The sequence below is a fragment of the Gouania willdenowi genome, chromosome 13 (genome assembly GCF_900634775.1).
Source record: "Gouania willdenowi chromosome 13, fGouWil2.1, whole genome shotgun sequence".
Classification (NCBI taxonomy): domain Eukaryota; kingdom Metazoa; phylum Chordata; class Actinopteri; order Blenniiformes; family Gobiesocidae; genus Gouania; species Gouania willdenowi.
Window position 1 is genome coordinate 20,048,683 of NC_041056.1, and position 13,793 is coordinate 20,062,475.

The window sequence follows — 13,793 nt, forward strand, 5'->3', positions numbered from 1 at the left end:
ATATATACAATTTGTAAATACTGTCTATTGTCTATGGCATTTTTTCTGTAATTGTCTGTCTTTGTCTTGTATGTGGCAAAAAACACAAAATGCATAATGAGAAGAATAAATAAATAACCCCATGAAACTTAAAAATAAATTTAAAAAAATGTTGTTCAGATACATTAGAACCAACAGAGGAAACTGTTAACACACATACAATATATATATATATATATATATAACACACAATGTAAAACAAGGAGTACCAATAAATGTTAAAATGAAAGGTGAGGGAGTAAGAACGTCAAATACAAAAACGTTGGTCTAGATCAGGAGTCTGCGACCTTTACTCTCAAAAGAGCCATTTTGCCTCATCTCACCTGATTAAAGTCCTTCAAGAGCTGAAAAAAAACCTTTTTAATGAAGACAACATAGTGTATAAAATTCTATACAGTTAAAATTATATCGTTATGTAAAGAATATTCTTTTTAGATAATGTATTTAAAAAGCTACAAAAAAATAACTTGATTTTGATAACTCATAATGTCAGTTAACATATGCTAATTGCTAATTTCTTGCCACATATTAAGCATGCATATTTAGTTGGTATGTTGGCAGTTAAATGAATCTGTCCCCACACAATTAAAATGTATATTTACTTCCAGAATAGTCTTTTAATTGATTTAGTTTCCTTACCAGCAATTTCAAACTTAAAGTTAACCACAGGTGCACGGAAAGTGGATATTTCAGGAGGTAAAGTAGGAAAGTGGCAGAGTTATTGCACAACATGATTAACTTTTAGGTTGACAAATCGTTATATCGTGTTTTTATTTGGTGTCAAAATCATTTTTCATTAACACCCTGTCTAAGAAAATAATTCATTATTTCAATATTTTTGAAAGCTATAGGGAGCCTTTGCAAAAGTGTAAAAAAGCCACATGCGGCTCCAGAGCCACAGGTTGCAGAACCCTGGTCTAGATGTTAAACAAACTTTCCAGGGATTGTTTCCTTCGTCTGGATCAAAGGTAATGGTCCCTTACCTTTGATCCTGATAGTAAGCACCTTTGTCCTGTCCGTGAGCTACAAGTATAGCTTTTTTAGAAAGGTGCTGGGCTAATGTTTCATGTGATATTGCCCCTCCCTCTTTTGTCTAATGTGAATTTAACTGGCTTAGATGATAGTCATGTGATCCACCTGAGATAAAGGTCTATCACAAAGCCATTTCTACTGGCCAATAACTGCACTGAAAGCATCCAGGTTCAATGAGCGTGGGAGTGTTCCTACGTGCACTGTACAGTGTGTGTGTTTGTCTAAAGCTCGCTCATGTGTTTAATCATCACATTTCTGTTGACACTGTAAACTCCAAACCATGTGAGGGTAAAAAAAAAACTGTGTTTTTGGACACGATTTGGTCACAAAGGATTAGTTTGTTGAAAACAAGTACGTATTTTCTCTGGGGAAAGGCAAACCTTTGTGCGGGTGAAGAAGAATACCTGTAAATACAATTATCAAATTTATTAATGTTTTCTATTGTAAGTTTTCATTTTGAAAGTGTAGATTTGTGTTTGTAGTTGCAAATGTTGTCTCGTGATTAAAGAGCTGTTGAGACTGTCTTTAGTTTTAGTAGATCAGTCTGATCGCCGTCCTCTAGTTCAGTGATTCTCAACCCGTGTACAGAGGCTATAGCTCCTCACCTGCAGCGGGTCCAGGTTCGATTCCCGGCCTGGGACCCTTTCCTGCGTGTCATTCCCTGCTCTCTCTGACCCCTTTCCTGTCAAGCAACTGTCATATAAAGGCCACTAGAGCCAAAAAAATCCTTTAAAAAAAAAAAAAAAAAAAAAAAAAAAAATGCTTAATGTCTCTCATGTTGTATTTTATTTTGAAAGAAACTTTTCTTTTGATAGGCATGCTGTGAAATGCATGTTACACAGGAAAATATGTAGATTTTTGTTGGACAAAAATATTACATGTGTGTTTTCAACAGCTATTGTTGAAAAACTACATTTTGTTGGCTGAATTCTAAAAAAAAAAAAGAAAAAAAAGTGGCTCGCGATTTAATGTCCGTGGCAAAATGTGGGTCCCAGGGTGGGACCAGTTGAGAACCACTGCTCTAGTTTACATATAGTCATAACTATAACAACACCTTTGTCCTCTCTACACTGAGAACCCAAACATTCTAAGTAATTAAATAGATAAAGTAGTTTATACTCAATGTGATAGAAAAAAATCTACTAACTTAATTGTGTCAAGTTGGTGTAACATATTCTTCCTTTTTTGAGTAACTTTAACTAATAATTGTTGAGTAAATGGAACTTTATTTGTTTATAAGTAAGCATAATTTAAAAACACAACTTGATAGAATTGCGTAATTACATGCTAAAGTCCTATTTATTTCAAATAGGGATTATTTAAAAATAAAGATTATTCATATAGCACTTTAATTCAATTGTTGTAGCCAGTCATCCAACTTTTTCAGTTATGGAAAATTTTGACTTTTAAGTTAATCAAACTTGGAGGCAATCGATTGCCTTAATTTTAAATTATTATTATTATTCTAAAATTTCCTCCTTTTAAACCATACATGCACACACAAAAAATTTTGTTTTTTCAGTGACATAATAAACTTTTTAAGAGTCTACAAATATGGTATGTACGTTTTATTCAAACCGCAGTTGAATGCTTACAAATAATTCTGCTTTTAACAGTAGTAAATAAGAAGTTTCACCTCCACATATAAAGGATGTGTAAAGTATCTAAGGAAGCAATAATATCCAAGCAATAAGTGACATATCAGTCACTGCAGGATCTTCACTGAAATGTCCTGGATTTTGTGACCCATTTTTATGTCTTTAGGGAAATCATGTGGAATAGTTTGAGGAAAATGGGGAAAACTGAGAGCTCTTTTAACAACTTGATATTTGACAATGACTGCCATCAGCCTGAAAAAAAACTGTGAGCAAGTTTTGTGGCGTTTTCATTGATTTTGTGCATTTGGAAATGTACAACTGAATTAGTTAGAAATCAATTTAGACATTTCTATTTTCTCCTGCAGGCCAAGTTGGATGCTGGGACCCAGATTTGGCACCCAGACATCGACTTTGACACGGGCAATAGAAACTAAAGACTTTGTGCTCCCAAACAATGAGAGTATAGTTGTTATGGTTCGGTTGAACTCATTTATGATCAATCAATTTGTAATGTTGCCTGTAAAAATGTGCTGCAGATCAGTTTTCAGGATGATAATCTGCACAGACTGAGCTGCATTTAAAGACTTCATCTGCCTTCCCAGACTGCCTGCAATGTGTACGATTGGTCAAGTTTCCAGTTGGCTTCTGATATCCTAACAACACACACGGCACTGGAATGAATACTTCTGGTGATGCCAGAACAGTGCAGAGAAGCCTCCTGTATGTCTGCTTCCCGTCTGGGCATCTTGGTGAGTGGAGATAAAAAATAGATCAAAAGTAGATCACAAGAGAAAAAGTTTTGGATTCATTTAATTCAGATTATGTCCACATTCCAAAAAAACCAAATCACTAATAATTTAATAAGCGGGTTGGAGTAGTTTGACAGAAGGTTTTCACATCTGCCAAAAAAAACCCAGGACTGAATCTGGCCAAGCTGAATGGGTGTTTAAAACGTCTGAAAATGTCTGTTTAACATTTGCACACTTTTACATCACAATACAGGCTTTTAAATTTGTGTTATTGGTTAGAAGCAGGTTCCTTTGCTTGTGGCAATTGTCTTTTTTTTAAGAATATCATGATGACGTGATTTAGTTTTAATTTCAGACTGGCAAGGATTTGTCAGTCATGTTTTTCTGTTCTATTTGCAGGGTGCCACCTTTTGCACTTAATATTGAAACTTTATTTTTCTTATTTATGTTTTTGTTTTAATATGTATTCCTATTGAGTTGAAAAGGTCATACCCAAAGTAAGTATGTAAGTTTGCCCAGAGTGAAATCCAAATGAAAGCATGCTTATTTTTCCAACTGCAATTTTCTTTTGTCTTTTTTCCTACTTTGATTTTCTAAAAATAGCCCATTATTGTCTATTGCATCGTGAACTCTGCCTATTGTCCCACCCCTACTAAAGTAAATATTCATTTTTCTTTTTTCCTCTTTATGCTGCAATGTTATGTGAGCTGAATGTCAAGTGTTTGCAGGAGCAGGTTCACAACGTTTGACAAGCATGAGTTGCACTCAAAGTTCAATCAAGTATTTGGGAATGCTCCCCGGTGCGTCTTTGGACATAATTAAAAGAAACTAAAATAAAACATGTTTTAAAGGTCTAAAATACGTTTTAATGCAGGTCAACTGCGGAGTAAATGTCTCGCTTTAATCCCTATATAATGAAGCAACAAGTTACCATGTTTAACTTACTCCAAGTAGAAGTAAAAAGTCTTCAAAGCTTTACCTATTTATTCATGTTTAATAATCGATAACCCAACATATTTCAGTTTATTTGTGTTTTGTACGCTGGATTGAAAGGTGAAAGTCCTGGTACACTGATTTGAAACCAACAAAGCTAAACAAATTTAAGTTCTTTTGAACTGTGTAAAATGTTTCCAGAGATTGAACATTTATTTCCAGCATCAGTTCAGATAAGTCTATTCACGTCTTTATTTCCTGTTGACAAATAGTGGAAGTGCTAAGAGAGCAGACACTGTACAGATCCTCAAATCTTTGCATCAGGTTAAATTATAACATTCTTATCTGATATTTCAAAGTTTTTAATTATCTTAATCGACTGAGAACTTTCTAATCAACACATTCTAGATTTGTAATGACCCCCCAAACTAATGCAATCAGCCAGAAGACCTGTAGATGTCACAAAAACACCTCAGATGTTTAACGCAATCTTTCCATCAGGAATTTCTCCATCATGTCAAATTGATAGCATTTTTACCTCATTTTCTTCCAGTGATGAACTGTATTTTTTAATGTTGTAATGTCTTTTTAGTCTGGTCTTATTTTGTCGAACACAACCTGCTCCCCTGTCTTGCTGTCGATGGGTATTTGAGTTGTTTTTAGATTCTAATGCGTTCTTATTCAGTTTCCTAACAGCTTATGACTCTTTGCCTGTGCATAAATTTACATCCCAGTCTATGAGCACCTGCTCCTTTAGTACATTTTATGGATATGTGAGTGTGAGTGTAAGTGTATGTGTGTGTGTGTGTGTGTGTGTGCATGTGTGTGTGTGTGTGTGTGTGTGCGTGTGAAAGGGGTTGGCCTGGTGTGTGTTGTTATCAGATATAACGCCTTATAGAGAAAAACATAATGAAGATTGATTGAATGAGTGACTTTACTCCCTCACCTATTAGATTATTAGCATGTATTGTTTCCCTAAAACAGGGATGGGCAACTCTATCACATTGGGGGCTACAAAAATGTAATGGTGGAGGGGTAGGGGTTTTTTTTTTGTCTTTGTTTATTTTATCAGTTTTTTTACATTTTGTGTTCTTGTTTTTTGTATTTTTGTTGTAATTTTGTATTATTCTGTCATTTTCTGCATTTTGTTGTTGATTTGTGGCTTTTTTGGTTCATATTCTGTATTTTTGCTGTCGTCATTTTGTTGACAGTCTGGGTGTCTTTGGAGCTATACTGCATTGTTTTGTGTTGTCGCAGTCATTTTGTTTGTTTAAGTGGTTGTTGTTTCTGTCTGTGTTGTCATTTTGTGTTTCATGAGTCATTTTGTGTATTTTAAGAACTTTTTGTGTGTTTTTGTGTACTTTGTGCAACGTGCTGTCAATTTGTGTGATTTGGGAGTTATTTTGTGTATTATGTTGGGCTTGATAGTCCTTCCAACTTCTTGAAATACAATTTTTAAGGATTTGTTTTGGGGGCCGCACGAAATTGTGGCCACATGTGGCCCCCGGACCGCCAGTTGCCTATGTCTGCCCTAAAAAAAACAGAGCCACAGGCTTGAAAGCAGAGAACTGTGAACAGCTGTCCTCTGTGAGACAGCAGCTATAAGATCCACATTGTTTCCCTGAAAGTGGGTCAGGCAGGTTTTCATGCAAAAAACAGAATCCTGAAGTTGAAAGTGCGCGAGTGAAGACACTGATTCTTCACCGTTTCCATGGAGTTGTGAAATGTATGCTTTCCAGCCAAATAATCAATCGTCCAAATACTGAGGACAGTAACGGAAACGTTAGACCCCTTCTTTTAGCTCAGAAGCTTATAATTGCCACTCAATTTGGCTGTATCATTCTGTCACTGAACTTTCTATTTTTGCGCCTGCTCATTTTTTACTTTTCTGTTTGCTTGGCTGGAAAGCAGAAACACGTGTGAGGGGAAGTGTCTCACCGACAGTGAGGGATCGTGGGAAGTGTAGCTGGCCCAGCGTTCATTCTCAAGCTCTTCCATCACCTAAAGCATGCACAGAGAGAGTGGGACGGGGGGGTTACGCACGAGTTCTAAACACACAGGCACACACATTTATGCACACACAAACACACACACATGCACTAAACACAAAAGGCTGCACAGTTGTTTTCAACCCTCACAGACATATTTCATTGACACACCTGGTTCATGGCGCTCTTCAACCAAGTATCCACTGCAACTCCAACTTGCCGCAGAAGATCCAAGCGTGCTTCAGCTTTTAACTTAATCGTCTAAAACAAAAAACAAAAAGAAGTGACATTAATTATATCCTATAGACCCCCTAATGGCCCATGTCACGAGTGACGTGGCTGGAGGCAAAAACAGGAAACGGCGCTGGCTAAACACTGTGGAGGCTAATGATGTTACAGCTTTAGAATGTCATCTTGTTGTGTGTTTGGGTGCCAGAATAGGAAGAATAACGTTAGTGGACGTAAATTAAAGTGAAGAAATGAAGACAATTGTGGTTTTGCCTCCAGGCTAAGCTCCGCCCAACAAAATATGTCACAATGTTTACAAACAATCAAAGGGTCTATTGAGCCTTAAAAAAAAAAAACATTAAACGACTAGTTTAATCTTTCCCCTGATGGAAAATGTATCCATCTCTCCATTTTTTTTAATAGAATTTAAAACAAAAACAACAAGATAATTGCCTCTTAAGAGCACCGTCATGTGGTCGACAATGATGGAATAATAGTTTAAGCTTTTCATTAGTGTAATGCATCTCCCCTACTGAATTATTGTTGAAACAGGAGTTTCAAACTTTTGTTTTCACATAAAACAGTACGACAGGACCATAAATCCTTACTTCCAGAGATATTTTTTATACTTTGCGTCCTCGTACCAACTACAGTATTTGCTCTTTCAGTACAGGATTATGCCCTTTCTCCTGCATGCTGACAGGTCTGTAAACACCTGACAGGTCCATCCTACAGAGGCTTGGAGGAGAGGAGAACAGATGGACACACACGAGATCAATGAAGTCCATAGTTTACTAACAGTTTTTCCAGTTCCAAAGTAGATCTAAAAGTCAGTCTCATGGGTGTTACGATTGGACAATAAACAACCAAAGTCAGAGGGACAAAAGCTAAAAGATTTGTTGTTACGTTGCCAAAACCAGTGCTGCGGCAAAATCATTAGTTTGAATCTATTGAGTGAGCTGCCTGGCTGGTGGAGAGAGACGACTCAACCTGAGGCAGACAGACTAGCTGAGCATCTGAAATCAATAGAGCAAAAGCTGAGAGTCCGGAAGATGGAAAACAGATGGAAAGACAGAGGCAGAGAGAGAACGGCATGAAAAAAAAGAGTGGAAGACGGAGAATAATTGGAAATAATGGAGCAGAAAGTGTAGACGGATGAATGATCCATTTATCATATCAATACAATAAAGCACAGTAGGAACTAACAGAGCAGCTATAAACTTTGTCTAACTACTTAAAACAACATAACAACAAAAGACCATTTACGCTTGTTCTTTATTTACCCATTGTTTAAAATATGATAACTGTAAATAATTGAGCCCATGTCCTCCTTTGTTATTGATTTAAAATGCCAAATTGTGCTCGTACTGAGGAGTAAAAATAAACAGTGAAACTTGAAGAACTAGAACTAGAGGGACGCTACATTCCAGTCAAACTCTCCATTAGGAGCTGTGTGTTACAGTTGTTTGTATTAAATTAAGTCGGATAATATTCATGAGAATCACTAAGAAAGTGAGATTGGAGGAAGACTGGGAGTGTGTGGGCTAAAAAAAAGATAATTGGGATTTTAGCTTTTGAATGTGACCAGATATTACAGTGTAATGACCACTTAAGTAAATATGCCAACTCATTTAATAAAACTGCAAACTAAAGAGTGTCAGTTTAAGGTTCTTCACCAGCAGGAGGTGCCAAAGAGTTTGAGATTGACTGGAGGTAAAGAGGTGATAAACAGTCAGATTCACTCCAACTGGTGATGTCATAGTTTGATTTACACTATTAGATTAGGGCCATTTTTAATGCTTTTAAATAAACTAAACTGTCCAAAAAAAACTTACAGTAGTACAGCTACACAGTTTATATTGTTACTTTAATTAGTATTGTATATCATAGCAACAACAACATTTATAAACTATAATAATTGGGGATTGAGAGAATAGTGGGGTTGTCAGATACTCAAAATATTGAATGGATAAAATTGAGGGCTAATGTTTGTAACTGTACGTTTGTTGACAGTGGAAGGAAATATGATAACAAGATGAACATAAAAGCACCAGCCAGGATTAGAACCCACAACTTTGTAATCACAACTGTACCTGAAGTAAAAATATAAACAAATAAAACACAAGTGGAAAAAAAAAACAAACACCTCTACAAAAAGCATACATTCTTATTATCTGAATGATCAGGTACTTTACATAATAAACTACATGCAGACACAATATTTGGCTAGTGTATGCTCTAGTATTTCTATTATATTTGTTTAAACCTTTAGAAAAATAACTTAAAATGTGACCTTTGTTGAAAGTGTTGGGGTTGTTGTCTAACTCTCATTTTAGGGTTAAACTGGGATTTAGATTATGAGTGTTCAATCACTGCATTTACAAAGAAAGTCTTCACTTGTATACAATTAAATCCAGTTGATGGCTGAAGGGACATACAAGCTTGTCAAACTCCACAGTTATATGAGGAGTATTCAGTGCTCAAGCTCCAATGTGTCACATTAAGGTCACCAGCGACATACATCTGGACATGTTGTCAGACTAAGAGGAACATAAAGCAGCTCTATAAGAAGAACACAGAATAAAATCTGACAAAGACAGTGAGATAACAGCGAATGTTGACAATCTGAGTCACACACCTCGGCTTTGCGCATGTTCTCTTTGGTGTCTTCTATCTTCAGCTCCAGATCTAGTCTGCCTTGTTCTGTAGGAGGGAGGCCGTGGGTCTCACACTCATCCAGGGACTAAAACAACACACAGAGAATTACAGTAATTAGTTAGCAAAAGAACAAGAAGGCGTTTTACTTTGAATCCAAAATTCCCTGATAACGTTATTAAAGTGGTTCATTTTTACTCCTCTGTGCTGCTTTTCTTACTCTCTTGCAGTGAATGATGTTCTTGTGCTCTCGGGCCACTCGTGTTGCCCACTTCCTGGCCTCCTTGTTCAGGCTGTGCTCCTCCGTCGTCCCTGATTCTGACTCCAGCTGACGACTCTATTACATACAAGCACGAACCAACACACACACGCACACACATGCAGACAGGGATGGGTAACACACATATAGGCACACACACACACACACACACACACATATATATATATACATGGGCGTCAGTGATCACATCTCAGGGAGTGTGACATGCAAAGGCTGTTGAGGCTGTTAATGAGGCTAAAAAAAGAGTGAGAGAAATATATTTTGCATGATTCATGCAACGTGTGTATGTGTTGCAAAGATTTATTTTAATAATCTTGCAACAAAATAGCTCAAGTGCCAGACTAAGGGTGTTTTAAATTTAAATTGTGTGTTTTTGTGTGAATTGATAAATAAAAGAAGAGAAGGTGCAGGTAGAGCAGCTTTCTACATAGAAAAACAACATACACTACAAACATTGTGTATTTATATATTGATACCCAGCTTTTAGAGTAAGGCATTACTGTACTAATGTAATGTTGGATATATTTGGTGATTTATTTTAAAAATATACTTATGTCTTCTTGTACATGTCAGGGCACTGTTTAATGATCCTATGGCTGGTGGTCATATTTAAGGAAAGATGCTCACTTACATCAGTGAACTGCTACACTAGAAATGTTTTCATGATCGCTGTTTCAACCTCAACACCAAAGGGCAGTGTGAGTGAGGACTAGTTGTAAGGCTGGGCTAAAATGAGAGGGATCAAAAGATTTGGTAGGTATAATCTATAGATGTGTCGATTTCTTATTTATTTGCAAGTCAAATACGACGGTTGGTGGTACCAAATCATTGGCACCTACCAATATACAAATGGGGCCCATTTCCCCCTGTACGTGTCACGGGGGCTTCATGGAGCCCCATTTTTCAAATGACTACTCCTTCGTTAGTTCTCGTAAGATCGGAATGCAGTTTGGTATGAATACTCTATGAATGAATATGATGACACGCTCGGAGACTTTTTTTGAAATGGGTCCCGGGGGCCCACCTCCCATTTCTGGTAATTTCCAAATTTATGGGAAAACAGTCTTGTGATATATTGTTTCAAAGGTCATACAACATAGATTACAATTATGCCTTGCTCCGCCCTTTTTTGTCAATTTCCATGAAAGTTATTTTCTCATTTAATTGTGAGTGAAATATTGCGACAGTTGGTGGTACCAAATCATTGACACATACCAATATATGAATGGGGCCCATCACTCCGTATGTGCCAGGGGGGCTCCGGGGGCCCCATTTGTCAAGTGACTACTCCTCCGTTAATGCTTGTTAAATCTGGCTGTAATTTGACATGGATATTCTATGAGCGGATGCCAAGAGCCTCTCTGAGATTTTTTTTACTCTTTGGAACCGAGTCATTCTCGGGAACGTGGTACGTGCTGTTTGGCGTGGAGACATTCTGCGGAGACAGCCGTAGTTCATCCAAACTTGTCTAAACTCGCATACGCTTTGTTAACTAGTTGTGTATTTGTATTTCCTTTTCTTTTCTTCTCTGAGAAGCTCTTTTTAATTTTTTTATACTCATTTTTGTCCTACTTTCTAATAGAGAAGATGACAAATTCAGCTTTCTCTGCTTGTCATTCATTAATATAGCATTTGAACAACATTTGAACAGTTCCCAAATCATAAGTGTCTCAAGTGGTCAGAGCTTCAACTAAAACAGGGTTTCCAAAAACCTCATAATGTCAGACTACAGTAAACACAACACTTTTTATGTCTGTCAAATCTATTATGGTCCCTCACAAAAAGCAATAAATAAATCAAATATGGGATTGAAACAAACAAAAATAACCAGAAAATGGAATGAGAAAGCAAATACAGCAAATACAGGAGGACACCTTTTGGTATCTAAAACAACTGAATGCTCTCTCATTATTCAAGTGAGCTTGTTCACAAGTCAAAGCATGCTTATAAGCCTTTGTAAGATGTTGCTTTGATCGATTTGCACTGCAAACTCATTAGCATAGTGATGTGAGAAATCAATTCATTATAACAAGGTCACAGGCATGCAAGAAAACAACTCTTTCAGATGAGAAAGCTGGCAGAATGACCAACAGTGTGTGTGGAGTCTGACAATGAAGTCATTTTGATGCAATCAAACTGCAACTCTGAACTGAGAATATTAGGTAATACTTAGCCTTTATTATACACAGTCATATGACAACAAGTGTTAAATGATAGCTTAAGTGTTGTTTGTTTAAATCTCTTTGTGAGAGCTTCTTAACTAATACGGGGCATCAAACTGAGCAGCACCTGTGCAACACGTTAACTGTCGCAGCAGTATCTCCATGTAAGCTCTTTTTAATGGATTTTTAAAAGCAGTGGTAGCCTCAGACTCCAGGGAGTCGTCGGCATGACCGGCTGGAAAAGAGACAGTGGCGCCTTCATGCTGTAGCTTCAACAGTTTCTATTCTAAATGCCCAGTGTGAGACACCAAGGACTGATGGACAGCCCGAAAAATGGTTATAGAGGTACTCGAGTCCTATGATAAAAGGAAAATAATGACAACTGAATTAAGATTTTAATAAAAGTAGAGCAGGTGTAAATCTTCTATAAATTTGTTTAAGTTTTTTTGCAAATAAAACAAGATCATGGAACGACAAATAGACAAAATATTTGTAAAGGTCAGGCTTAAACTAACACGATTATGAAAAAATGTGATAGGAAAAAGTATTGATGAAAAAGATAATAAGATGAAATGGGAAAAATGAATGTGAGATTTAAATGTTAATAGGTAACATTAATAAGCTGAACCACTATTATTCACTTAAAAGTCTTCATAGCAAAGTAAAGTAAATCCACTTTTTAATAAACACACATTCCACACAGATCTGACAGTGTTTGTTTTTTGTTTTTTTTTATCTTATCCAAGTGAAAAATGCAGACAATAAAAGTCACACTCAGGCAGTTTTTGTGGCGACACAAATAGAAAAGCACAAATGAATCAGAAAGTCATTGCTTTTGTGTTTGAGAAATACACATAACAACAAACCAACTGACAAACAACGAGTTGAAGCTATTGAATCTAGTGTGTTTAGATAGTCACCACTCTTTGGTTCTTGTTTGAATGCACCTGTGTTTAGGGAGGTGAGTGGAACACCTGGAATACTTTTTTTGGAAGCATGATACTAGTGACATGGGGAACATTTTGTTCTTGTGGTGGGCAACTTTGGGTTTTAATATGTTGTTGTGACCATAAATATTAGTTTTTTTCTTTTATGAGTGTTTTCCCTGCCATCCTTGAGTTGGGGTCCTAAACTCACTTCTTGCAGGGATCCAATGAGTCATAAATCAGTCCAACAGAAGCCCTGATGATCTTACTCACAATCAAATGATTAACACTATACATGGGGTTTACAGTGGCTAAAGCATTTCATTCTGTTCTAATAATCATTTTTTCATCTAAGTGATTATTGTAGAACAAGCAAATACTGTACTGTTCTAAATTAGCATTAAAGGAAAATCAAAAATTTGTATCAAAAACCAAGGAAAGAATAATGACATACTCCAGTTTACGTAAACACATATTACTTCATGCAGAAACACCATCTACATGCTCAAATGTTGCAGATAAATCAACAATGGATGTATTGGGACATGAGTGAGGACTGAGGATGAGGTGTTTTTCACTTTAGGGATGGCAATGCTAACAGTAAAAACTACCTGTGCCAGGGTCATTCTCATGGCACTGACGGGCGACGGCTCTATGTCCACCAACTGCTGCACCGAGCTCAGAGTCTGGCACATGCAAACACCCACACAAACAAAGAGATACACACACGCACGCACACACACAAAGCCAAGCATCCACACACCCACACGTCCACAGGTAGATAAAGAGGTGGGTTAATGGGGAAAAGGGTTTTGGGAATGTGTTAGCAAAGGTTTAACAGGAAGAAGAACAAAGACATGGGTAGAAATAGACCATTGTTAAAAAGAGAAAGAGGAATATCAGAAAAAAGAAGATATTAGAGTTTATTGGAAAATGGAGGAAAGCATAGAAACAAGCAAGCCCTATGTGACAGCACAGAGCAGAAAAGGAGAGCAAATCTATGGATGGATTTAGGGTGAGTGAGTTCTCCCTGGAAATCCCTCACAAACTGCAGATGCAGCATAATGACTACAATCCTTAAAATGCGCAAAATCCTAATTAGACTAAAAAATATTTTAGACAAGGTCTCACTCTAAAATACACACTTTTTTCTCAAACAACTGGCTGTTTTAGATGAAATACATGGCCTAAGTTAATTACTAG

At 36.8% G+C, this 13,793-nt stretch overlaps 1 protein-coding gene across 4 annotated transcripts in view; it reads right to left on the reverse strand.

Annotated features, from left to right (window-relative positions):
* The window catches only part of fchsd2 (FCH and double SH3 domains 2), a 55,233-nt gene that overhangs the window by 9,306 nt on the left and 32,134 nt on the right, over positions 1 to 13,793 (reverse strand). For 2 of the 4 annotated variants that reach the window (XM_028465427.1, XM_028465426.1), the window contains exons 11-15: positions 13,202 to 13,276; positions 9,443 to 9,559; positions 9,206 to 9,310; positions 6,511 to 6,600; positions 6,290 to 6,352 (exon numbers count right to left, since the gene is read on the reverse strand). In XM_028465427.1, coding sequence (XP_028321228.1) covers positions 6,290 to 6,352; positions 6,511 to 6,600; positions 9,206 to 9,310; positions 9,443 to 9,559; positions 13,202 to 13,276 — 450 coding nt within the window. The remainder of the gene's footprint in view (positions 1 to 6,289; positions 6,353 to 6,510; positions 6,601 to 9,205; positions 9,311 to 9,442; positions 9,560 to 13,201; positions 13,277 to 13,793) is intronic. The other 2 variants (XM_028465429.1, XM_028465430.1) reach the window with 2 other exon arrangements.